At 44.1% G+C, this 27,022-nt stretch overlaps 1 protein-coding gene across 13 annotated transcripts in view; it reads right to left on the bottom strand.

Annotated features, from left to right (window-relative positions):
* Positions 1-6,619: 6,619 nt before the first annotated feature.
* BCL2L14 (BCL2 like 14) overlaps positions 6,620-27,022 on the bottom strand; it is a 36,305-nt gene continuing 15,902 nt past the window's right edge. For 6 of the 13 annotated variants that reach the window (XM_025283261.3, XM_044941147.2, XM_044941148.2 and 3 more), the window contains 6 exons: positions 23,154-23,599; positions 17,335-17,499; positions 16,317-16,448; positions 14,710-14,777; positions 12,285-12,551; positions 6,620-7,453 (listed from right to left, as the gene is read on the bottom strand). In XM_025283261.3, coding sequence (XP_025139046.2) covers positions 7,415-7,453; positions 12,285-12,551; positions 14,710-14,777; positions 16,317-16,448; positions 17,335-17,499; positions 23,154-23,592 — 1,110 coding nt within the window. In that variant the 5' untranslated portion in view covers positions 23,593-23,599 and the 3' untranslated portion in view covers positions 6,620-7,414. Of the gene's footprint in view, positions 7,454-12,283; positions 12,552-14,709; positions 14,778-15,580; positions 16,003-16,316; positions 16,449-17,334; positions 17,500-23,153; positions 23,600-25,703; positions 25,829-25,928; positions 26,113-27,022 lie in introns of those variants that run through there. The other 7 variants (XM_025283263.3, XM_025283264.3, XM_006076443.4 and 4 more) reach the window with 7 other exon arrangements.

Here is a 27,022-nt window from a genome sequence, read left to right as displayed (position 1 = left end):
ATGGGGTCGTAAAGAGTTGGACCCAACTGAGCGACTGCACATTCATATATGTATGCATGTTCCCAACAGCATTATCAGGTGAAAAAGAAGGTCCCTTCCTGATGGTGCAGGAATCTCAAGATATTTTCAGGATCTCAAGAAGAGAGGAATTCACCCAGATCTGTAGGCAGAATCTGACAAGCCATTGGCATCGTTTTTCTGGCCTTGAGATCTTTTAAAGATTCAATCTGAGATTCCTTATGAAAAGTTCCAGCACAACGAATTAAAAAAAAAAAAAAAAAAACAATGAAACCCAATGTCATCAATTACAGCTATATAAATAAACAGGCCAAGTTTATTGAAACCGGACTTATTTTGCAGTCGGGTTTCCTTTTAGTGAGAGAAAGATTATGTTTCTGTAGATACTAAGTTCTAAAATTTGTTAGTTGAGGTCTGTATTTACTGTCTAAGACTCACCTCCCAGATAGTTCCTTGTTATGTTACATAATCTTAAAGTTTAACTGAATAATTTAAAGGATGCTTTGTTTGTTTCTGAAGCTTATCACAGCCTTCTATCTTTGGATGAAGATCAGATGCCCCATGACCTGCAGCCAGGAGATTATATATACTGGAAAAGGCATCATTTAAAGGACTTTGTCTATCCCAGATAAAAGGACGTTTAACCAGGTGCTCTTAACGAGCTCATGCACAGCAAAACTACAGGAAATTGTCTCTTGAATTTGTGTTTCTCTCTTAAGAAGGGCCTCTGCATTGAACTGGTCTATGGTAAGGATTGCTGACCTCCCCCCAAACCCAGACCCACACTAGGATGAGAAGACAACAGCAACGGTAGGCAGCTGTACCCACAATCTGGACCATGCTGGTAAAACCAATCCCACTAATCTAATTGAACTATTTACCAAATGTGTGTCTCTCCATTAACACTGCATTCTAAACATACATTACTTCTAAACGTACTGTTGCCCTCAATGTTTAGGATGGTAAGAAAATTCTCTAGTGAAGTTGTCACAGAGAATTATAAATTATTATCATAACTACTCATGATATATTTCACTGCAAGTCTACTGCTAAAAGCACATATACAATATTTGTGTTATAATTCAGCATAATTGGTAAAATGTATAGCTTATGAAATATTTATCCATTAGCATACCTCTGTGCGGTTTCACTGTTTCTGATTAATTTTCCCCCAACATGGACAACTAGGCAGATATGTATATTTATTGGGGCAGATTTATATATATATATATATATATATTTATATAAATTATATATAAATATATGACCAAAGAGGAGGCCTATCCCTGAGGGATGTTATGGACCCAGGGCAGGTAGCAACCACTCTAGCACTGAGGGACAAATATTCTGATATATCAAAAGATTTGCAAACATATGGGGAAACAATCGAAGAAATCTTCACATGTTGAGTTATGGAAAAGTCATTCTGGCTCATACATGATTTAACTTGAACTTTATTCTGATTAGCGTGGCCTATTTTGTGGCCTGTCCATCATGCATTGTATATCTGCCATCAAGGAAGGGAATTCATTTGAAAATCAGAGTGGTGTGGCTGTGGTTCAGGCATCCGGGGTGGAGCTGGGTGGCTGTTTTGGATGTGAATGGAGAGATGAGATGAGAACTTGAATTTTGTGACCTGTGTCGGGCTCAGGGATGCTACTAGCCATTCTCAAAGCAGTGTCTGCTGGGAGCTGCCACCTGCAACCTTACGATCTCAAGTTCTTCTCTTACAACTATTAAATTTTCTTTTTACTATGGGAATAGTAACAAATGGCTCAAGCCATAGCCTCCCAGCAGAAAGCACTAGATTCTTTAGTCAGAATGTGTGTTTCAGTCACTCAGTCGTGTCCGACTCTTTGCGACCCCATGAATCATAACCTGCCAGGTTTATCTGTCCATAGAATTCTCCAGGTGAGAAAACTAGAGTGGGCAGCCATTTCCTTCTCCATAGCCAGAATACTACTGGACAATAAAATTGCCGTAAATTAGATTTGTCATCTGTCGGTTTATGAACTGTTAAGTCTTGTGTAAGTGTATATGTATGTGCATATTTTACTGATGTTTTTAGATGTACAGTATACATTTTAAACTTACCACAGGCTACTTTCAAATGAAATTATATGCTTCATGTAGAGCATGGAATCTTGCAATTATATTTCCATTTCTCTCTCCACATCCCTGTACTATTATTATCACACATTTTATTCTACATATGTTATAAATCCTACAATATGTTGTTTTTATTTTTTCTTTAAATGGTCCATTATCTTTTAAAGAGATTCAAATAAGAGTATTTTTATCATATTTATCATTTCCAGTGCCCACTGTTCTTTGAGATACAGATTTCTATTTGATATAATTTTCCTTCTGCCTTTTTACAGTCATCTTTTTGCTGACCTAAGGGGAAGCAACCTGTGTTTTACCATCAGTATCCTAATAATTGGGCTTCCCAGGAGGCACTAATGGTAAAGAACCTGCCTGCCAGTGCAGGATACCTAAGAGATGTGGATTCAATCCCTGGGCCTGGAAGATCCCTTGGAGAAGGAAATGGCAATCCACTCCAGTATTTTTGCCTGGAAAATCCCAAGGACAGAGGAGCCTAGTAGGCTACAGTACATGGGGTTGCAAAGAGTCAGACGTGACAGAAGCAACTTAGCACCCTAATAATTATAGGATTTTTGTAGATGCTGTTAAATTAATGAAGTTGCCCTGTTAAAAAATGTTTAATTAAAAAAAAAATCATCTTTTTATTGTATAGAGTTCTATGCTGACAAGTTTGCTTTTTTCTTTTCAGGCTTTAAAGTTATTAATCTTCTTCAGTCTTGTATTGTTTATCAAGAAAATTTGCTGTCATTTTTATTCTTGTTTCTCTGTAGGTAGTGTACCTTTTTCTCTGTCTACTTTTAAGATTTTTTTTTCATCATCATTGGCTTTGAGCAGTTTATGATGTACGTTAGTGTAGTTTTCTACATTTTTTGGGTTGTTGTTGTTGTTGCTTGGCATTCATTGAGTTTCTTGGCTCTGTAGGTTTATAGTTTTCCTCAAATTTGGAAAATCTTCAAATTGTTCAGTTCAGTGCAGTCGCTCAGTCGTGTCTGACTCTTTGTGACCCCATGAATTGCAGCATGCCAGGCCTCCCTGTGCATCACCAATTCCCAGAGTTCACTCAAACTCACATCCATCGAGTCAGTGATGCCATCCAGGCATCTCATCCTCTTCGTCCCCTCCTCCTCCTGCCCCCAATCCCTCCCAGCATCAGTCTTTTCCAATGAGTCAACTCTTTGCATGAGGTGGCCAAAGTACTGGAGTTTCAGCTTTAGCATCATTCCTTCCAAAGAACACCCAGGACTGATCTCCTTCAGAATGGACTGGTTGGATCTCCTTGCAGTCCAAGGGACTCTCAAGAGTCTTCTCCAACACCACAGTTCAAAAGCATCAATTCTTCGGCGCTCAGCCTTCTTCACAGTCCAACTCTCACATCCATACATGACCACTGGAAAAATCATAGCCTTGACTAGATGGACCTTGTCATCAAAGCAATGTCTCTGCTTTTCAATATGCTATCTAGGTTGGTCATAACTTTCCTTCCAAGGAGTAAGCGTCTTTTAATTTCATGGCTGCAATCACCATCTGCAGTGATTTTGGAGCCCAAAAAAATAAAGTCTGACACTGTTTCCACTGTTTCCCCATCTATTTCCCATGAAGTGATGGGACCAGATGCCATGATCTTCGTTTTCTGAATGTTGAGTTTTAAGCCAACTTTTTCACTCTCCACTTTCACTTTCATCAAGAGGCTTTTGAGTTCCTCTTCACTTTCTGCCATAAGGGTGGTGTCATCTGCATATCTGAGGTGATTGATATTTCTCCCGGCAATCTTGATGCCAGCTTGTGCTTGTTCCAGCCCAGCGTTTCTGATGATGTACTCTGCATATAAGTTAAATAAGCAGGGTGACAATATACTGCCTTGACGTACTCCTTTTCCTATTTGGAACCAGTCTGTTAGGCTGGTAGAAATCACTTCCCAAGTCACTGTTGCTCTGTTGTCCTACCCCCTCTGCCCGCCCCCACTCTTATTTCTGTTTTTTATTTTGAATCTATTGCTCTGTCTTCAAGTTTACTTATCTATTCTTTTACAGTGTCTAGTCTGCTATTAATCCAATCCAATGTATTTTTCATCTTGGAGTTATAGATTTCTTCCCTAGGAGTTTGATTTGAGTCATATTTATCTTTCCTCTGGCTTGTTGAACAAACAGAACACAATCAGGATGGTTTTTATGTCTTTTAATAATTCTATCAACTGTATCATTTGTGTGTGTGTGTGTGTAACTTTCCCCTCATTATATGGGTCTAATTTTCCTGCTTCTTTACATGCCTTGTCATTTTGTATTAGATACTAAAAATTGTGATTGTTACCTTGTTGGGTGTTGCATATTTTTGTGATCCTTTGAGGATTCTTGAGCTTTGTTCTGGAACGTAGCTAAATTACATGATAACAGCTTAATCCTTTTGGTACTTGCTCTTCGCTTTTGTTGGACAGAACTATAAGTATGTTTAGTCTACGGCTAATTTTTTCCCCACTACTGAGGCAAAATTCTTCTTTATACTCTGCCTATTGGCATGAGGATTTTGAGGTTTTTCCTTTCTGGTTAGTGGAAATAGGCCCTGCTCCCAACCCTGTGTGAGCCTGGAAGAGAGTATTCGGCTTTATATTTTCAGGCATTTCTTTCCCAAGCCTTGGGTAACTTCTTCACATGCATGTGTTGATGAGTATTCATCTGAAAACTTAAGGGGAACTGTCTGCAGATCTCTAAAACTTTGTGTGCCATTTTCTTCTCTCTATTTGCCCTGCAAATTTGAGCTGCCTTGGCCTTTTTGCAGTTCCAGGCTCTGCCTTCTCTCTCCAGGGAGAATGCTCAGCCCTGTGAGGGCTCCCTTTTCTGTAACGTGGCCTGGGAACTCTTTACCTGCAGTAATTTAGGGCAGTCATTGGGCTCACTTTTTTTCTTCTCTCTCAGGGACCAGTCCTTTATTACCTGATGCACAATGTGTTGTTAACTGTTCTTTCATAAATCCCATGTGTTCTTCCAGTTGTTTTTAGCGGGAGATTAAATTCAGTTACTAGTACTTCATCTTATCTTGAAGCTGCAGATGATACTGGAACACTTGGAATGGTTGTTAAAAGTACACATACCTTCGGCCGTGCTTTGTCCTTACTGATTTATAGGTTATAGCAGTGAGCCTAGGGTTAGGGTGCAATTGTGCACTGAAAATGTGCCAAGCTTTTACAAAGTTAAATTAGACCTAATACTTGTTGCTTAGTTCCTGAGTTGCATCCGACTCTCTTGCGACCCCATGGACTGTAGCCCTCCAGGCTCCTGTGTCCATGGGATTTCACAGGCAAGAATACTGGAGTGGGTTGCCATCCTTCTCCCGAGGATCTTCCTGACCCAGGGATTGAACCCAGGTGTCTTGCATTGCAGTCAGATTCTTTACTACTGAACCACCAGGGAAGCCCAGACATAATACTTGTTTATAAAATACTTTATATAATCCAGTGCAAAAGACTTATTTTTATGAGTATAAAATATATTAGGTATAATGTCTCTCTACAGGGTGTTATGGAACATCTTTATGAGGAAAGGCATCCAAATGGCCTTTCCAAATGGTGGCCCAGGGAAGATTAGTAAACGCTTCTTGGAGAAAATGAAGACGCAAATTTGGAAAAATGGGCTGGAATGAGTTGCAATAGGGGAAACAGGGGAAAGAGGACTGACCAACAAGAACAGTCCAAGTGAAGAAAATGCTGTTATGAGGCTCAGAGGTACGAGGTTATGTCATACATTTGGGGGACTGCAGATAGTTTGGAATAAAGAGGAAGTGATCTCTAGTGTCTCCCTCTGTAAAGGGAAACTCCTTTCTCCCTAAAATGTCTGAGTTTCAGTGTGGGGGAAGAAAATAAAAGAGAATAACTCATTTTTATCCAGAAGGGTAAAGTAGTGAAACATGCAATAATAGATAGCTCTGGCTTTCCCTTGAAGATGAAAATGTCTGATTAACTCATTCATTTATTTGTTCATCAAAGGTCTATTAAACTCTTGTTTTACATCAGGCTACATGCTGGATACTAGAGAGCAGAAATTTGTTGTAAGACTAATTTGATAGCACTGACTCTTTGGGACCCCGTGGACTGCACCCCGCCAGGCTCCTCTCTCCATGGGATTCTCCAGGCAAGAATACTGGAGCGGGTTGCCATTCCCTTCTCCAGGGGATCTTCCCAACCCAGGGATGGAACCTGCATCTCCTGCACTGGCAGGTGGATTCTTTATTTGAGCCACCAGGGAAGACCATAATTTGATAGTATTTTTAAAAATTGTTTTTTTGCCTTAAACACCTACTATGGAACATACTTCACATACTAAAAAACCTCACTTGGAACAGTGTCAATTTCAGAAAAACAATTAGTGACAGCTTTGAGAGGAGAAGACATTTTCAGCTTAGCAGAGGGCAGCACACAGTAGTGGACATAAATAAACACAGCATTAAATAACAAGCACTTTTCTAAGCACTTGATATAAATTAACTTTTATGATCCTCACAGAAATCATATGCTTTTACTTAGTTTATTTTAACCATAAACATACTCTTTTGACAGTTGTCTTTCCATGCATTTATTTTACCCAGCACTAATCATTACACTAGCCCCCAAGATAACAAAGTTCTAGAAACCTCTAGAAGTAGAGATGAGGTCACTGAGATAGTTGAGGGTGACAGAAATAATCGTTTTCTGCCAAATAGAAGGTTTTCGAACTGCCAAAGAATTGTCCAGAGAAGGGAGCCAAAAAAGGCAGATCAGGCAGTCTCTCCCCAGGCTGGCCATAAACTCGAGAGTCTCTTTGACCTCTGTCTACCAACATGAACAGCTACATCAGCCTAAAGGCAGGCTTGAAACAAGGTCAGACCATCTCAAGTGAACTTTGAAAAATAAACAGTACTAGAAACCAGAGAGTAAGCACATGCACCATTTATCATTTCACCTTCATGAGGTCAACAAGTGTGTGGCACGCACTTTCCCTAAAGTGGCCAGCAGAGGTTGGGTGATGGTTTCTGTTGTAAGCATTTGAACAGAAGGTTATCACTTGTCTTCCTAGACTGTTTTGCATACTCACTGGACAACCTGAAAACATGGATGCCGGAGGCTATGCTCTGCATCCTAGGAGCCGGAAACAGTCAAGGTCTCTCCTGATGCCTCTTGACTTGCAGGAGTAATGGCTTTTCAGCCTTTGGTGCTCCATCAACCTTTTCCATTTGTGTTTTCTCCTGTAGTCTGTGCTGAGACCAATGTACACAAGACCAGAACCGGACCATGAGTATTCCAGGTTACAAATCCTCTGATGTTTCAGTCTACTTCTTCATGTGGCATCCTAAGTATTTTCTCCTAGAAGGGGAAAAAGAGAAATAGATTTTTAGAATTCCAAATTTGATTCAGTATTGAAGTGAAAACATATGCCTGTTAACTCTGCTTTCTTATCCCAAGCCTGACCCGAGGCATGGAGACGTGTTAGAGTTGGGGGAGGGTTTGGAAAGGTGACTAGCATCCTTGGTATGCCTGAAAGGAAAACACCAGCTAAGGACTTACATTACACACTCAGGGTTGAGTATGGGAAGAGTCTAGATGGGGAGAGTCTTTGATGTTGTATTTAAATTCAAAAAGATTGATGACTATGGAGGTTGCTAACCTCTCCTTTCAAGGTGTGGTAGAAGGGGTGAGGTTGCAGGACCTCAGGATAGCTATGTGAATAGTGCTTAAAGTGAGGCAAAAAGGGCCAAGGAATAAATGAAAATCAAATTGTGGCTTGTTTGGCATGCTTTGTGGATAGAGTCACTATTTACTGATTTGACTTATTAATTATTGCTCTCCAGGGCTTCCTTGGTGGCTCAAACAGTAAAGAATCTGCCTCCAGTGTGAGAGACCTGTTTATCCTTGGGTCAGGAAGATCCCCTGGAGAAGAGAATGGCAACCTACTCCAGTATTCTTGCCTGGAGAATCCCATGGACAGAGGAGCCTGGTGGGCTCCAAAGAGTCAGACATGACTAAGAAACTAACACACACATTGCTCTCCAAGTATTGGCTGAGTATCTGTGACTTATGTAAAAGTAATGGAAACCACAAGAGAGAAAGAAGGGGATGAAGTACATAACCCTGCCTTCATAGGCTTGTGGTTCCATTGGGAAGATTTGGTGCACTCCTGTGTGACGTGGAATGCTGAGATATAATACTTAGGAACTCCAAGGCTCCTGGAAATGGTATGCCTAGGAAAAGCTTTTCTCCTTCCACACACTACAGGGACATTCCAGAGAGCCACTGAAATCCCTGGGGCAATGGAAGGCTGGCCACCAGTGTCCCCTCATTCCTGTTCAGTGAAATTGAGCTCACATGTCAATCCACAACTTCTCCATATTCCCATAGTCATATCGACTCATAAATATTTTTTCAGCAGCATCCTTTATGTTTTGCAACTCTGTCTCTGACTTTGGAAAAAATTAGTCCTTTTTTTTTTTCCCTTCCCTCTCCTAATTTCTAGCTTTGTGCTCCAAATTAAACCTAACTGTGGCCAAGACTTAAGATTAGGATTTATGATGACCTGGAAAAGTAAACTAATAATTTTGAATTGAAAATACATGTGATAAAGAACTAGGGCCACAAAATTCTAAAGCCTTTGAAAATTCACTTTATTATTTCTACCCCAAAAAATCCATCTGTTTTCTCTGACTGGAATTGTTTTTCTCTCTAGCACTAGCAGCCAAATTAAAAAATAATAGAACTTATTCTTTCTTTTTATTTGCTTATTAGAATTACAACCACTATTTTTAATGACAGATTTCATGAAATATAGTATAAAATTCTCCCTTTTAAGAATATATAATTCAGTGGCTCTTAGTGTGTTCAGAGTTGTGCAACCATCAGCTCTGATTTTAGAACATTTTCGTTACTACAGAAAGAAACTGTGTCCATCAGCAGTCACACACCATTCTTTCTCCCCAAAGCCCTAGGAAGTCACTGCCTCTACGGATTTGTCTATTCTGGACATTTCATATAAATGGGATGATACAATTTATGGCCTTTTTGTCTGACTTCTTTCACTGTGCATAATGTTTTCAAGGTTCACCCATCTGTCCATACTTAATTCCTTTTTATGGCTGAATATTACTCCACTGTATGGATATTTCACATTTGGTTTTTCCATTCATTATTCATCATGGAAAAATTTCTGTGTTGTTTCTACTTTGGGGCCTTTATAAATAATGAATGCTGCTCTGAACATTCACGTACAAGCTTTTACATGAACACTTGTTTTCTGTTTTCCTGGGTATAGACAGAGAGTGGAATTGGTAATCCTACATTTAACATTTTGAGGAACTGCCAAATTGTCTCCCAAAGAGGTCGGACCATTTTGGAATCCAGCCAGCAATGTATGAGGGTTCAAATTCTCCACATCCTCACCAACACTTGTCTTTTTTGTTTTAGCCATGCTAGTGGGTGTGAAATGGTATCTCATTGTGGTTTTGATTTGCATTTTCCTAATGTTGAACCTCCAGTCCTTTGGCCACCTCATGCGAAGAGTTGACTCATTGGAAAAGACTCTGATGCTGGGAGGGATTGGGGGCAGGAGGAGAAGGGGATGACAGAGGATGAGATGGCTGGATGGCATCATGGACTCGATGGACGTGAGTCTGAGTGAACTCCGGGAGTTGGTGATGGACAGGGAGGCCTGGCGTGCTGCGATTCGTGGGGTCGCAAAGAGTTGGACATGACTGAGCGACTGAACTGAACTGAATGTTGAAATGAAGATGTCAAGCAAACATCTTTTCATGTGCTCATTGGCCATTTGTATGTCTTCTTTGGAGAAATGTCTGTTTTTTAAAAATACTGATTCATTTGGCCGTGTCGGGCCTTGGCTGTGGCACGGGGACCTTCACTGTGTCACGCACAGTCCTCTGCTGCACTGCACTGATTCTAGTTGAGGCCCGTGCTCTGGAGCACACAGGCGCGGCAGTTGTGGTGCGTGGGCGCAGTTGCTCCACAGCCTGTGGGGTCTTAGCTCCCTGACCGGGGATCGAACCCACATCCTCTGCATTGCAAGGTGGTTCTTAACCACCGGACCACCAGGGAAGTCCCGGAAATGTCTGTTCAAATTGACTGCCCATTTGAAAAATTGGTGGGGGGTGTTGTCCTTTTATTGTTGACTTGTAAGAATTTATTACATATTCTGAATACAAGTCCCTTATCAGATATATAATTTGCAACTACTTTTTCCCATCCTATGGGTTGTCTCTTTACCTTCTTGATGGTATCCTTTGAAGCAGAAATGTTTTTAATCTTGACGTAGTCCCTTTTATTTTTTCTTTTGTTGTTTGTACTTTTGGTATAGAAACACTATTTTTCATAGAACACTTTTGGCATTTCAGTTACATTAGTTAACTAGATTTTGAGAACTGGGTTGTAAATCCAGTTGATACTTACAGTCCCTCTGGAAGAATATATTAAGAAGACCAACAATGATGGTAATTTCCTGTATATAATTGTAGTGCAAATATGAAGTGTTGTAAAGGCTCAGAGGCTGGTAAGGGTCCTGAGCTGGAGTACTCAGGAGGGGCTCTGGGGCAGGACTTGAGGGGGCCCTGGTCTTGATGGGCCTTAGAGCTGTTAAATCTGAAGTGATGTTCAGGAATCTATCCTCCTCCATGAGTTAAGGCAGCTTGAATTTGGAGTACTGGCAATGGCACCCCACTCCAGTACTCTTGCCTGGAAAATCCCATGGACAGAGGAGCCTGGTGGGCTGCAGACCATGGGGTCGCTAAGAGTAGGAAACGACTGAGCGACTTCACTTTTACTTTTCACTTTCATGCACTGGAGAAGGAAATGGCAACCCACTCCAGTGTTCTTGCCTGGAGAATCCCAGGGACGGCGGTGCCTGGTGGGCTGCCGTCTATGGGGTCCCACAGAGTCGGACACGACTGAAGCGACTTAGCAGCAGCAAGAGCTTGTTCAGATTAGCCACTTCCTGCTGCTGCACTCACATCAGTCATGTCTGACTCTTTGCAATCCAATGGACTGTGGCCCACCTGGCTCTTCTGTCCTTGGAATTTTCCATGCAAGAATACTGGAGTAGGTTGCCATTTCCTTCCCCAGGGGATCTTCCTGACCCAGGGGTAGAACCTGCGTCTCCTGCATTGGCAGGCGGGTTCTTTTACCACGAGCACCACCTGGGAAGCTCAGATTAGCCACTTAAGGGCTATCATATCTGGTGTGACGGTGGAAAATAGGAAAGAACAGAAGTCTGGGTAGTTTAATGGGCAGCAACTGGTGATTGTGGTGGGCACATCAGCCCCACAGGCATGATCAACTATACTTCCCATCTGGTAGCCAAGAGACTAAGCCTGTTTGGAGGCCCTGGGGTCATGCTGGCCATGCCCAGAGCAGACTCAGGTCTTTTCCTGGCCGCTAGACCACCCTAGTAGAAAGAGGACTCATGATAGCAGTGCATGTCCTCCGGAAGGGCTGGAACAGACAAAAGTGTCCTAGCCTGCTGAGGTTTAGAGCTCTGGGGTAAAGCAGTTTGAAAAGGTTCCCCTTATGAGGCCATTTGAACAGGACAGTTTTAAGGAAGTCTCAGAGGAAAAGGGTACGGGAAGGGCTGAGGAATCAGGATAAAGATGTCTGTTTTGCCTGATAGCAGATAATTTAAAAATAGATGAAAATTAAACTGCTCTTCAGTTTGTATCAAAATGTCCCTGTTGGAATGTCTGGGTCCCAACAGCAATGACAAAATGTCATAAGCCCTGAACCTCTGTGTAAAGATTATTCCCACACCCCTGAGAGAATAAGGAACTTCTTCTAGTCTCACTGCCAGACTTCCGTTGCCTGCAAAATTTGTGAAAACAGAAATTGTATCTATCCAAACATTTTATATCTCAGCATCTCTTCACTTCCTGTTCTGTCTGACCAGTCCCTCTCCTCTCACTCACATACCCCACATACCCTTTGGGAGCTCAGTAAATATTTATTGATAATGAAGATAATAACTAAAAATATGTTCCCATTAATGGGGTAAATCTCTTGCCACTCAAATGTCCTAAACCCATGAGAACCGCTTCAAAGATGGGTTCCCTTCACTTAAAAAAAACAACCCCCAGGAAAAAACCCCTTTCCATGCCGTGCCCCCTGAGTTCTGGGAAGATTTCATTTTTAGATAGAATTCACTTACCCATCCACCATGCTGCTGGATCCAGGGCGAGAAATTCTCTTTCAGGTACTTGGTTCCAAAACCCAGCACCCTGTTCATGGGGTGGTTGTCGATGGTCGTGAGCTTGGCTATGACATCTATTGCAAGAGCAGCTTTAAAGCTCTGAGCTTTGACCTCTGATTCTCCCCTGGTGTCCACGCCCCTTAGGAACTGGTCTGTGATGGTCTTGACAACAGTATAGGATAACGCATCCTGGAAGCAGGTCATCAAAACCTTGTCTTTCTTCAACTGTGTATGAGAGGAGAAACAGTATATATCAGCCTTGGCCGGGGAGGCAGACTCTCCAGGTGGACACTGGGCGACTAAAACACCCAGTGGAAAACCCTGGATTCTAATCTCAAATGTGGGACCATATCCCGCAGGACCAGGCAGGCATGGACTTTCTCTGTGATTTCCTTCCATGGGAACCAATACAGACTGAACAGCCCGTTCACAGGACATTCAAGAGATGTTTCCTAGCGCTTACGACAGGTGGTACCGTGGACGATTAAGATACGTCCTCACTCAAGGGGCTCAGAGTCCACTGACACTTGCAACCCAGTGAAAGGTGCTTTGTCAGAGGTTGTGTAATGGGCAGAATCCACAACCTGGAAATCGCTGTTTTGGCTCAAACCCCTGCTGCATTTATTATAAGCTGTGCAATCTTGGAGAAATTATTTAACTTCTCAGTTTCAGTTATGTCATCTCTAAACTGGGGCAACAGCCCCCATGAAAAAAGTGAAAGTGAAGTCGCTCTGTTGTGGCTGACTCTTTGCAACCTGATGGACTGTAACCTGCCAGATTCCTCCATCCATGCGATTTTCCAGGCAAGAATACTAGAGTGGGTTGCCATTTCCTTCTCCAAGGGATCTTCTCAACCCAAGGATTGAACCTGGGTCTCCCACACTGCAGGCAGACTCTTTACCATCTGAGCTACCAGGGAAACCCAGGGTAATTTTGAAACACTTGGCTTTGTGCCCAACATGGAGGAAATGCTCTTGAAATGTTAGCATGTGTCCAGGATGCTGAAACCTTCATGAGTTACCTGAGTTCATGTGAAAAGAAAAACAAAACCTAATCCACTGATTCCCTTCCATTGTTCTATCAATTGATTTTACCTTATACTCCTCTCTTGAACGCTGTATTTCTTAGCTTTCTTCCCTTTAGAGTATCATGGTCTTAGAAAAAGAACAATACTCCCTTGGCATTTTTTTTTTTTTTGGTCACACTGCACGGCCTATGGGATCTCAGTTCCCTGACCAGGGATTGAACCCATGTCCCCTGCATTGGGAGCATGGAGTCTTAACAGCTAGACCACCAGAGAAGTCTCAGTGGACAGCCTTAAAAGCTACAAGGTTCATCCTTCAAACGGGGAGAAATGACTTGCCCCGTACTCCTGTCCATTGATGCTAGTTCTGGAGAAACACAGGGTCATCATATGCCCTGTTCTGTTTTCTGCTTCCTCTGCACCCCTGACCACCCTCAACTATGGCCCCAAAGCTCTCCTATTTCCTCCTGTTTTCTTTGGTCTGATACCTTGGTTTCCTCAATGTTTCTCATTCTGCACCATCGCATATTCCTCCCCCATCCTGGTCACCATCCTCTGGGACACCTCTGACAAGGGCATCGAGGAGCCACCGAGCACGCTGTGGTGGACTGAGGTGGGTGGCTGGCTAGTTAGCGCTGTTAACCCCTCCTGCAGAGCTCCACAGACCTGACTTCCTGCCCATGGATCCTTGCAAAACAAGTGAGTGTGTCCCCAGGCCAGCTCCTGATGGCCAGACGCAGGAGACCTCATAGCCATCCACGGGTAACACACAGAGACGAGATGCCTTCAGAAGCCGTGACCACAGCGGGGCCTGTCCACCACCTCTTTACCTGAAGGTAACCCTTGCACGTTCCTGATGGGAATAACCAGTCTCAACTTCTAACTGGCCTGAAACCCAGCATTCTCCAGGTAATGCTAACCCGTCCCCTGGCCGAACTGCTGAGAAAGAACAGTCTGGCCATTCTAGGGGGAGATTTCAGACAACACTCCAGACTTGGAGCAGCTGTGGGACACAGATATCCAGGCTGCAGGGCAAACACAAGAGTCTAAACTTCCCTGAGGATCAGTTACATGGGGAACTAGATTCATAATTCTATTCAGCGAATTTTAATTTATTGGTGACTTTTTTCCTTTCCAAAAATTCCGAGGAGGCTCCAGAAGGTTTACTTATGTTTTCCAAAGTGATTCATTTTTGAGACCCTGCCAGCATGAAGAGTTTTGACTCCAAGGGAAATAAAATTTAGGACTTAAGTGGAAACCAGAACTTTGAAAAAGGAGTACAACCATCAGTCCAGTTCCATTCCCCAGTACAGGGCGGGGACACAGAAAGAAAACCCATTAGTTCAAGACGCTCCCTACCTCTCTTTCCAACTGCTCCCCCGAATATTTCAGCAGCTCAACAATTCTGGCTATTATTTGGTCTTCTTCTGTCAGGGGAAAATTACAGTTATTTCTTTCAAGAGAAAAAAAAATCTTGTATGTTTCCAGGGACAAGCTTGTAGCCTGGTTAGGGAGTGAGGAAGACCATGCACTTTGTAACTTCCAGCAAAGTAAATCTTACTTCACCTCTTCTGATGACACCCAAAGCATTCTGAACATTCTCTCCTCCGTGCCCTTCTTTTCTCCCTTCTTTCCTCCCCTAGTCCCCTGATTCTCACCAGGAAACTCATCACTTTATTTGCTCTAAGAATGCTGTTGAAGATGCATGAGCTTATCTCTAATGATACTTAGAAGAAATTTTTTTTAACTTTTTATTTTGTATTGGGGTATCGCCGATTAACAACTTTGTAATTGTTTCAGGTGGAGAGTAAAGGAACTCAGTCATACATATACATGTATCCATTCTCCCCTAAACTCCCCTATGTTCCAGGCTGCCACATAACATTGAGCAGAGTTCCCTGTGCTATACAGTAGGTCCTTGTTGGTTATCCATTTTAAATACAGCAGTGTGTACATGTCCCTCCCAAACTCCCTAACTATCCTTTTTCCCCGATACTTAGAAGAAATGTCTCTCAGGTCTTTAGGTTTTTCCTGAGCAGGTGGTCTTTTCCCATGTAGACATCATACACCCCTATTTGATCATATTCATCCTTTGTGTTAACTGCTAGAAAACTCAGAGCCAAACTGTGGCCTCCTAAGAGGAAGGTACAGCCTTCCTGAATTTGGGGAGTTAGAGTCATTCCTAAACCCACCTATTTTCCTACATTTTTTTTTAACATTATCTTTCAAATTGGACTTATCTAACTAAAACATGTACTTTGTATGCTGTGTCTTTACAACAGGGTAGAGTCTAAGTAAATACAATGAATAAGTTCTCCCACCCCAAAGGCTAACATGGCAGATGGAGACAGAGATGGCTCCAGTTGGTATGTGCTGTGTGTGTTGGAACAGGGAAGGTGGAGTCTGCTTTCCCTTGTCTCCAAACGTGCTAACAGGGAAATAATATTAGGAAAACAGTCATTGCTATAGCGTTGAATCCAAACAGAGACGAGCCTGTTACTGAGGGAACAGCATGTTTTCCTTGGGGCATAGTCTCTGAAGTCATGAAGTCCTCATGTGTGTCCCAGAGGAGAAGGGGAGGAGAGGCCAGGAAAGTCATGCCACGAGGTTGCGTGAAGGGCAATAAGGTAGGAAGCCTGAGACCCAAGTCACCTGGGAGAAGAAGGACTGGATGCTTCCGCCGCCCATATGTAGCTTATATCTGACTCTGTTGCCTCTTTCTGGGAAAGTTGCTGCAGCCGCAATCCCAGTTTCTCATGTGCCTGGAGGACGGGGGCCTGAGCTTTTGCTTGGTTTGGTGTCGTCACTTTATGTGGCCCAGACACACATGAGATAGCAATAAAGTATGAACACTTTGGTTTCTTTATTTTTTTGCTCTCTGGGGGTCCCTGCTCTCCCAGCTCCTCACTCTAAGCCCCTTTGGTAGTCTGTGGTCCTGGCAGCACAGCAAGGGTAGACACGCTTACCAGTCTGGTTCTGGGGTTGGAGGGCACCACCATGATTGGAGAATCTTCTGCCTTGTGGCTCGATGTGCTGCAAACTCAAGAGCCAGCTGGGCCCCTCATCGTCCACTGGGGTTTGAGAAAGAGAACCACAGGCTGGACAGTCATTATTGAGGGAATGTCAGACTGAACTCCTCTTCCGGGGCACTTGGTCCTGTTTCTCTCAACTCTGGGCTTCCCTGGTAGCTCAGACCGTAAAGAATTGCCTGCCAATGCAGGAGACGTGGGTTCCATCCCTGGGTCGGGACGATCCCCTGGAGGAGGGCATGGCAACCCACTCCAGTATTCTTGCCTGGGAAACCCAATGGACACAGGAGCCTGGCAGGAGTACGGTCCGTGGAGTCACAAAGAGTTGTACACAACTAATGACTAACACCTTCACTTTCCCTTTCCCTCACATCTAGAATTTCTACAGGTCAGTTGGGGTCCACAGTCCTGGCTGTTGCTCCAGTTTGGGTGGCAACCGACCCAGCCGGATCACTGCTTCTCAGGTCTGCTTCATGTTTGGCTCTAGGCTTGTGCCTGACAAGCCCCCTGCTTCTTCACGGGAGCCCAAGGCAATAGTGTAAACTCCTGGGTGGACGTTCCACCTACAGCCTGTGCACTCGCTTGAGCACACCGGGCCTTGGCCATGGCTAACATGGTGAAATCTAATGCTGTATTCTCCCCTGCTGCCCCCCCAACTGTGAACAAGATTGAGCACTCCCTTTGTATCTCCTCCTGCCCCTCAATAGGAGACTTTTCTTTGGACTTAGCAGTAAGCTTGGCATGCTGCTTCCCTCTGCTGGCGCTCTCCCCTTGGCTTGGGCTGGGTTCTCCAGCTAAAGGTCAGTGCCTCCAGCATGTGGTTGTGGTGCCCTGAGTGCAGGTCAGCAGAGATTCCTAAGTGGCGGGGCCCTGAGCTGAATAAATGCATATGTGCTCATGGACCTCTGCTTGGCCAACACGCACCCTGGGGCAAATGCTCAGAAGGGAAGTTTACCTTTCTTGGTACTTTCAGCTCCAGACTGCCCTTGCAGACCCTGCAATACCGGAACCCCTTTGGACTTGAAGCCTCCTCCCTGGCTGTGGAGCTCTTCTGGCGGCGGCCAGGAATAAACGATTTCAGCGACTCGGTTGGCAATGGAAACGACTCTGGGGTCCGCGGCTGAAAGAAGACAAAACGGTGCTGACAGGCCCTTCCCAGAACTTTGTCTGGCTCATCGGTATGCACGGTTGCCCGAAATGAAAACACCGGGCCTAGAGGGAAAGGAAATGGCCTGGGGCCGATCAGGAGTGTGCGTTTGTGGGGGTGGTGGCATTCTTCAGAAAGCCTGGGCAGTTGCCTGGCAGAGGCTGGGACGGGGGAGGGGCACACAGGAATGATTGCCACCTTGAAACAATTACCCCTCTGCACCCTCTTTTGGAAGTCTTGCAAAATTAGGGTCCCCTTGCCCCTTTGCAGCACAAAAGGCAGTGCTTAGTTCTTTGCTTGTGGGAACGCTCATTACGCTTTTATTTTTATTCTTTTTTGGGGCATGCTTTATATCTCGGAGAGCTGGCCCCTATGCACTTTGGAAGGCATTCAGCAGTGTGACAAGCCTTTGGGGGCTGGTCACTGAGGAGTGAGAAATATCACTTCTCTTGGGCTGTATTCTTGTCTCAAGTCCATTATCAAGGAAACACGGACTCCCCTTGCTGGTATGGTCACGTGTCGTCTTCCCCGCCTCCACACCAGCTGGGAAACATGCAGAAAATGTGGATAGGTAAACAAGGATGCATAAAATCTAACCCATGACCCTCAAGAATTTACAATCTGAGAAAAGACTTATGTCAAGCGTTTACGCACGTAACTGGAGAATAAAGCATCTGGGGACATGAAGGTTTAAACGGCTCTGGCCCCTGAACGTCATGGCCTGTGAAGGATAAGTCAACTTGGCCCCTAGTGGAGGACAGGGTTAGGGTAGGAGGGCAGGCAGTATTGCTGAGTTATTTGGAAGTAAAATTTCATTGTTAATCTGTCACTACGTTCTTAACACGTAGAAGCTTGTACAAGCTCTGCCTTTGATATGGAACAGTCGTATCATGTAATGTTTAAGAACAACAGTATTTAATTCATAAGACTTGTTGACAGTAACAGGTTTGGGCCAGAAGGTCAGCGTGCTCAGAGGAACTCCCAGACTTTGTCAATCAGGATAGATGAGCAAGGCAAGGCGTGGGTGTCATGTGAAGAGCTGGGTGCGACCTCCTGAGGAGCTGCCAGGTGATGTCTGGTTCTCTTCCCCAGATTCTCCCATCACCCTCCTGGGTGTTCACTGACAGGCCACTGATGCTCTGTCCACAATGCCTTCCTTTTAAAAAGAAGGCCTAATGGCTTCCTTAAAAAGCCACATTTATCATGGTGCTCCATTGGATTCAAAAACAGATCAGCAGTGGATTAGAGAGAGAAGAACTGGAGAGGTCAAGGAGTGGAGGATCAGTGCTTTTCCTTTCCGTTTAACAACAATCCAACCAAAAATACTTTTCCACTTATAAATCACCTTACTGCAGCCCAACCAGCCTCCTTGTGAATGCCAGCCACCCACGCAAGGAGGTGGCAAGACGCTGGATTCCCAAACCAGTGGGAGGCTTCCCTTGTGTCTGCGGGAGCTGGGAGAGGAAAGTTTGCACGCCTTGCCTCTCTAACCTTGTGTAGTTGGTTGGCTGATCAGCACGTTCTTTTCCATGGAAGAGTCACACTCTGCCCACCTTGCCCTCAAAGGAGGCAGATGAAGGCCCTCATGGCTGTCCCTCCCCATCTCCCAGTCTCCACCACGTGGTCACGAGACCAGTAGAGGACACAGAGGTGGTCCCCAAGCTGACTAACCTGTGTATCTGTTTCTATGGATTGGAGGAATGCAGACAAAATATGTGCAGGAAAATCTATAAGCCAACACATTTTGAAACTCAGATGAATTAATCTGGTTAACATTCCCATTCTAGGGACTTCCCTGGCAGTCCAGTGGTTAAGATTCTGTGCTTCCACCACAGGAGGTTCTGGTTCAATCCCTGGTCAGGGGACTATAAGATCCCACATGCCTTGCAGTGTGGCAAAAAAATAAAAAAAATTAAAAAAAAAAGAAAAGAAAATTTCCATTCTAATATCTTTTTTTTTTTTTTTTTAAAGATTTCCTTCTGGTCAGAGTTGGTCTGATCTGATAGGCAAGGAAACGTTGGATGGGGGTGGAGAGAAAATGGAAAGGCTGCCCTTCCTTTGGAGTTTATTCTGGGGGCTCATTGTGCAGTTAAGGAGAGCAGGAGAGTGGGGAAGGCATTTGGCTTGAGGTTTTTCTTTGAAAGAGAAAGGACAGGGCATTTGGGAGAGAATTCCATATAGGGGAGTCTGCTATTTCCTACCTAGTATCCCTTTTCTTTATCTTCCTTAGTAACAGACCCCTGAAATGTCAGGGGAAGCTGACAGAACTACATTTCTCAGCCTCTTTTGCTATAAGGTGTACGCACTGAGATGTAAGAAGTTGGCTACAGTTTTAAGAAAGCTCGCTAAAGGGAGCTGAATTATCTAGAAAGAAGATAACCTTTTGTCCTTCTCCTTGCCTCCTCTTTCTCCCTGCTTAGAATGTAGACGTGATGGCTGGAATCTGAGCAGCCATCTTGGGGTTGAAGGTGACGTTGAGGTTGGAAGCCATTAGCTAAGGTAAAACAGAAAGGAATCCTTAAAGACTGGGGAACTGGCAGATCAAGCCTGAACTGCAAACTGTGGTTTTCCTTTATAGGAGAGAAAAATAATCTCTATGTCAGTGAAGTTACAGCAGATCACAGCCATGGAGAAAAAACAGACTCACAGAAAAACTGGGTTGGTGTTTCTCAAATTGGTATTGCCATTCGTTTTTATACGTCCCAAGGCCTGTCACTACTAGACCTTGGTCTTGGGACATAATCTCATAGTTCTTAGTCCAGCCCCGTGTCTGAAATGGCAGCACAAGCTACATTGTGACCTTTAGTTAAAAGAACCCAGAGGACACCAACTACTGAATTCTGATTTACATGTGGCAAAAGAGAAAGAGAGGGCAAGTCCCTCTTGGGTCACACCCAGCATAGAACCAGCTAACTACCCACATAATTACCTAAATAAGAAAGCAAAGAGAGAGAAAGGGGAGAGGGAGGATCAACTTAAGTGAATCATTAAAGCTAAGCCTCCTTAGGAGATAACCATTTCCACTTTTGTAGGAACATCTATAGGTCTACACAGAGATCTGGAGATTTAGAAAATAAGCAAAGGTCCAATGACCCTTCGGTAATCTTGAAATACAGAACATTGTTTTCCTCAGGAAAGCTGAAAGTTAAAGTCTGTAAAATCTTCTGTTTCCTGGCAAACTTCAAAGAACGGGACAAGCAGAAAAACCTATTTATGTGCCTCTAAACTGTTCTATGTATGGATGTGAGAGTTGGACTATAAAGAAAGCTGAGCGCTGAAGAATTGATACTTTTGAACTGTGGTGTTGGAGAAGACTCTTGAGAGTCCCTTGGACTGCAAGATCAGCCCTGGGATTTCTTTGGAAGGAATGATGCTAAAGCTGAAACTCCAGTACTTTGGCCACCTCATGCGAAGAGCTGACTCATTGGAAAAGACTCTGATGCTGGGAGGGATTGGGGGCAGGAGGAAAAGGGGACAACAGAGGATGAGATGGCTGGATGGCATCACTGACTCGATGGATGTGAGTCTGAGTGAACTCCGGGAGTTGGTGATGGACAGGGAGGCCTGGCGTGCTGCGATTCATGGGGTCGCAAAGAGTCGGACACGACTGAGCGACTGAACTGAACTAAACTGAAACTGTTCTATGGGGCTTCCTAGGTGGCTCAGTGGTAAAGAATATGCCTGCCAATGCAAGCGACACAAGAGACCCGGGTACGATCCCTGGGTCAGGGAGATCCCCTGGAGTGTAGGAAATGGCAACCCACTCCAGTATTCCTGCCGGGAAAAATCCCATGGACAGAGGAGCCTGGCAGGCTACGTCTGTGAAATCACAAAGGGTTGGACACAACAACACACACACAGGCAAGCAAGCCAAACTGTTCTGTCTGCTGTGGACCTCAGATCCCACCCCCAGCAGAAGAACCTCTGGAGGGAGGAGGATTTCCTCAGATAATCCCAACCTTAAATTCTCCTCCCTAAAGTTTACTAGTCTAATGGGAAATGGAAGCTTCCTTGATCGCAGCGAGTGCTCTAAAGCTGTCATTGTGTGTGCTGATTCTCCAACAAGCCTGACAGTCACAACATTTAAAACTTGAGACATTACTGCCACCTGTTGACTAATTATTGACACAGGCCAATCAGCCCAGCAGGAGAGCAGGTTTCTTTTAAAATCTGGGCATCAGGCAGAAGATATGGTTGGAGGGGAAGATGTTTACGCCTAGGTCTGTGGATGAAGGGCAACACTGGTAAAGCCTTGCATGAAAATGTTCTGTTCAATATAATGTGTTTTGTCCCACTGAAAGAAGATTTTGTCAAAATGCTTCTTGGTTTTTTGAGTGGCTTGAACTTTGAAATCACTTCTGTATATAGCTATCTGATCTTTCCATCCACCTTCAAGAAGCCAATTTACGGATGGAAACGCAGAGGCTCAGAGATGGGAGTTGACTTCCCTCAGGAAGGACAGCCTGAGCTGATCTGGGGATCTTCCCTTTGTATTGGTCTCTGGCACAGTGGATTAGGAATTTGGGCAGCAAGCTTAGCTATAGATGGTGGAGCCAGAAAACCAGTCCCGTCACCCATTGCCACCAAACTTTTCCTTTCTGCTCAGTCTTAAGGAAAGTAGGACAATTAGGATTGAGAATCGGGCTTCCCTGGTGGCTCAGTGGAATTGGAGAAGACTCTCTGAGAGTCCCTTGGACTGCAAGGAGATCAAACCAGTCAATCCTAAAGGAAATCAACCCTGAATATTCATTGGAAATGATGGTGAAGCTGAAACTTTAATAATTTGGCCACCTGATGCAAAGAGCCAGCTCATTGGAAAAGACCTTGATGCTGGGAGAGATTGAAGGCAAAATCAAAAGAGAGCAGCAGAGGATTGAGATGGTTAGATAGCATCACTGATCAGTTCAGTTCAGTTGTTCGTCATGTCTGACTCTTTGTGACCCCATGGACTGTAGCACTCCAGGCTTCCCTGTCTATAACCAACTCCCAGAGCATGTTTAAACTCATGTCCATCGAGTCGGTGATGGACACTGAGTCACCGACTTGATGGACATGAATTTGAGCATGCTCTGGGAGTTGGTTATAGACAGGGAAGCCTCGAATGCTACAGTCCATGGGGTTGCAAAGAGTCAGACATGACTTAGTGACTGAACAACCAGAGTGGTAAAGAATATGCCTGCTAATTCAGAGACACAGATTTGATCCCTGATCTGGGAAGATCCCACGTGCCGTGGAGCAACTGAGCCCGTGCACCACAAGTATTGAGCCTGTGCCATAGAGGCCATGTGCTACAACTGCTGAAGCCTGTGAGCCCCAGAGCCTGTGCTCTGCGACAGGAGAAATCACGGCAATGAGAAGCCTACAGACCCCAGCTAGGGAGTAGCTCCTGGTCTCCAAAACTAGAGAAAAGCCTGCACAGAAATGAAGACCCAGCACAGCCAAAAATAACAAGTAAATAAAATTAAAAAAAAAAAAAACCAACAAAAGAATTGAGTATTAATAGGTTGGGAAGCTGAGGTTCAAAGAGTTCCCTACCTCAGGGTGGGAGGAGGTGAACCTCCAGGCACACAAAGAAGGGAAAGAAGTGGCTGCGGGAGAGAAAGTGCAGCTGGTCCCCCAAAGCTTACCTTTGTGTTCTAAGCGCTGGTCCACGCTGGAGCGGGACCTTGGCCATTTCGGACTCCGAGGACGGGCCTGAGGTACCCCCAACCTTTGTACCTGGGGACAGATTTCCGGAGGCGAGCTCTGTGAGTCTTCCTCCTTCTCTGCTACCCCGAAAAGGGTCCTCCAAGATGACTTTTTCTTGGTGAGGTTTATGGCCTTCTCGCTGGATTGAGAATTTACGCAGGGCCACGGCCCCTGCGTCCATGCCTCATTCACTGGCCAGCGCTCTGGCCCTTTCTGGGACAGACTCCTTGTTCTCAGGTGCTTCGGTGAGAGGACGGCAGAGGTGTTCTGGAAGACGTGGTGTTTGACATAGAACTCCAGGATTTTGAACTCCAAGCTGTCTGAGTCCTCATCATCCAGGGGGATCTCTTCCAGGTCACAGGGGCTGGCAGTGCACATGGTGGGGCTGCAATGACAAAATCACACGTGTCCTTCCACCTGGGAGCTACCTGCTCTTGGTAGGAAAGGGGAGGCGGGGTGAAAGCCAGTAAGCATTTACTGAACACCTATTCTCTTTGTGGTGTTGGAGAAGACTCTTGCGAGTCCTTTGGACTGCAAGGAGATCAAACTAGTAAATCCTAAAGAAAATCAACCCTGAATATTCACTGGAAGGACTGATGCTAAAACTGAAGCTCCAATAATTTGGCCACCTGATTCGAAGAGCTTGACTGATGCTGGGAAAGATTGAGGGCAGGAGGAGAATGGGGGTGACAGACAATGAGATGGTTGGACGGCATCACTGACTTGATGGACATCAGTTTGAGCAAGCTCAGGCAGATGGTGAAGGACGGGGAAGCCTGGCTTTCTGCAGTCCATGGAGTCACAAAGAGTTGGACATGACTGAGCGACTGAACAAATTCTTTTTGTGCTGGGAGGCAGGGGGTAGCCAGAGATGGAAAAGCCAGGGTTCTTTCTGCAAGTTCAGATGTGCAGAGATGAGGAGATGTGTACATAGATAACTCCAGACCGAGAGAGTGAGCTAGGAGCTTGAACAAAGATACTGGAGCAAACACAGGAGGGGAGGAACAGAGAGCTGCAAATAGGGGCAAGTGCAGGCTGCTTGTGACTGGATTCTGGGGCTTAGAACAATCTGGGCACAGAGCAGACCATAGGTGAATTTCAGTTGTGTCCCTGGGCCCTGCAACCGGACCCTCAGACCTGGCCCCACCCACCAGTGAGCGGGCACTAGCCCCAGGATGTGATTTCACCCACCAATGGGAAGGCAACAGTCCCAGGGACTCCTGAACCCTAACTCAATCCTCTAGTTAACTCATCAATAACCATGGGTCTCCCTGGGGTTCTAGAGTCAGACACCTTGTGACCTGACCCTGCCAACCAGCAGCTGGCAGCCTTCGCACAAGGCAGGGCCTGACATCCAACTGGGTCAGGGGCCAACCAAGCCTACCAGACTGCCCATGGTAGCCAGCCCACCACAGCAGAAGGACCTATGCAACCACACAGGGAGCACCCTTGGAGCATATAGTGATGAGAAGGAAGTGAATTCTGGGATGCAGAGAACTTTTCCTTCAAAAAAGCCACTTCTCTAAGATCAGGAAATGTAACCAACCTACTGGCTACATAGAAATAAGAACAAGTTAGGCAAAATGATGCAACAGAGGAACATGTTTCAAACAAAGGAATGAGATAAAGCCTCAGGAGAAGGACTGAGTGATGTGGAGATAGGCAATCTACTCAAGAAAGAGTTCAGGGTAGGGACCATAAAGATGATGCAAGAAGTGGGGAGGAGAATGAATGGAGAGTGAGAAGTTAGAGGCTTTTAACAAAGAGTGAGAAAATAAAAGAACAACCAGAGATTAAGAATACAAAACGGAAATGAAAAATACACTAGAAGGAACTGATAGTAGACTAGATGATACAGAGGAATGGATTAGTGAGCTGGAAGACAGGGTAGTGGCAATCATTAATGCTGAATAGAAAAAAAAAGAATGAAAAGAAATAAGAGCTTAAGAGACCTCTAGGACAGCATAAAGCACACAAATATTTGCATTTTAGGGATCCAGAAGGAGAAGAGAGTGAGAAAGGGGCTGAGAACATATTTGAAGGCATAATACCTGAAAACTTCCTTACCCAAAACAAACAACCCAATTAAAAAATGGGCGGAAGACCTGAAGAGACAGTTTTTCAAAGAAGAAATACAGATGGCCAATGGGTACAGGAAAAGAGACAGCATTGTTAATAATCATAGTTGCCTACATTCATATCTTATTAATTATTGAAAATAACAGCTAATTCTATTATTACTTCTGCATCTAATAGCTGAATTGTTCTATAAAGAAGAATTTTACCTAATCAGTTGTTTGGTTACTTCTCTATTCAAGTATTTTCTATCATAGTTATACTTTGTTATTAATTTCTAACTTAGGCTTCCCTGGTGGCTCAGATGGTTAAGAATCTGCCTGCAATGCTGGAGACCCAGGTTTGATCCCTGGGCTGGGAAGATCCCCTGGAGAAGGAAATGGCAACCCACTCTAATGGTGAGAAAGTACGACCTGTATGTGATGCAGTTTTTGAACTCTGTTGAATGTTGCTTGATGGTCTATTGTATGGTCAGTTCTCAAAAACACTTCATGTGTGCTTGATCAGAATATGTGTGCTCCAGTTGTTAGGTACATTGCTAAATGTGATTATAAAATAAAACTTATTTGTTATATCAAAAGTATCATTAATCATCAGAGAAACGCAAATCAAAACCACAATGAGATATGACCTCTCACCTGTCAGAGTGGCTCTCACCAAAAAGTCTACAAATAGCAAACACTGACAAGGATATCAAGAAAAGGGAACTCCCATACACTGCTGGTGAGAATGTAAATTGGTGTGTCCACTGCAGAAAACAGTATGGCTGTTTCTCAAAAAAATACAAGTACCATACGACCCAGCAATCTCATTTCTGTGCATCTGTCCGAAAAAAACCAAAAACACTAATTCAAAAAGACACACGCGCCACAATGCTCATAGCAACAATATTTACAATTGTCAAGATATGTAACAACCTAAGTGTCCATCAACAGATGAAAGGGTAAAAAGATGTGGTATGTATGTGTACACACCCACTCCACACAGTGAGATACTATTACATAAGCTATCAAAGAGAATGAAATTTGCAACAGCATGGCGAGTAAGTGAAATAAGCCAGGCAGAGAAAGACAAATACTGTATGATGTCATTTATATGTAGACTCTTAAAAAGTGCAACAAACTAATACGTATAACAATAAAGGAACAGATTCACAAATACAGAGAAGAAACTAGTGGTTACCAGTTGGGAAGGGAAAAGGTGAAGGGGTAAGAGAACGGTAGGGGACTAAGAGGTACAGACTATTGGGTATAAAGAAATAAGCTACAAGGATATATTGTACAGCACAGGGAAAGTAGCCAATATTTTATAATAACTGTAAATGGAGTGTAACCTTTAAAAATTGTGAATAATTGTTATACATCTGAAGCTTATATAATATTGTACATCAACTGTACCTTAATAAAAAATTGTTTTTAAACCTATAAAACATGGGTATGTGGACAGAAAAAAAAAACAGGCACATGTGAATCACTTAAAATAGTGCATAAAAGTGAAAGTGTTAGTCGCTCAGTGGTGTCCAGCTCTTTGTGACCCCATGGACTACAGCCCGTCAGGGTCCTCTGTCCACTGAATTCTTCAGGCAAGAATACTGGAGTGTGTAGCCATTCCCTTCTCCAGGGCATCTTCCCAACCCAGGGATTGAACCCAGATCTCCTGCACTGCAAGGCAGATTCTTTACTGTCTGAGACAACAGGGAAGCCTATATATGACTATAGGAAACTATATATAT

This window comes from Bubalus bubalis, chromosome 4 (assembly GCF_019923935.1).
Source record: "Bubalus bubalis isolate 160015118507 breed Murrah chromosome 4, NDDB_SH_1, whole genome shotgun sequence".
In the NCBI taxonomy this organism is placed as follows: domain Eukaryota; kingdom Metazoa; phylum Chordata; class Mammalia; order Artiodactyla; family Bovidae; genus Bubalus; species Bubalus bubalis.
Note: the sequence above shows the minus strand (reverse complement) of the source record. Positions and strands in the feature narration are given on the sequence as shown.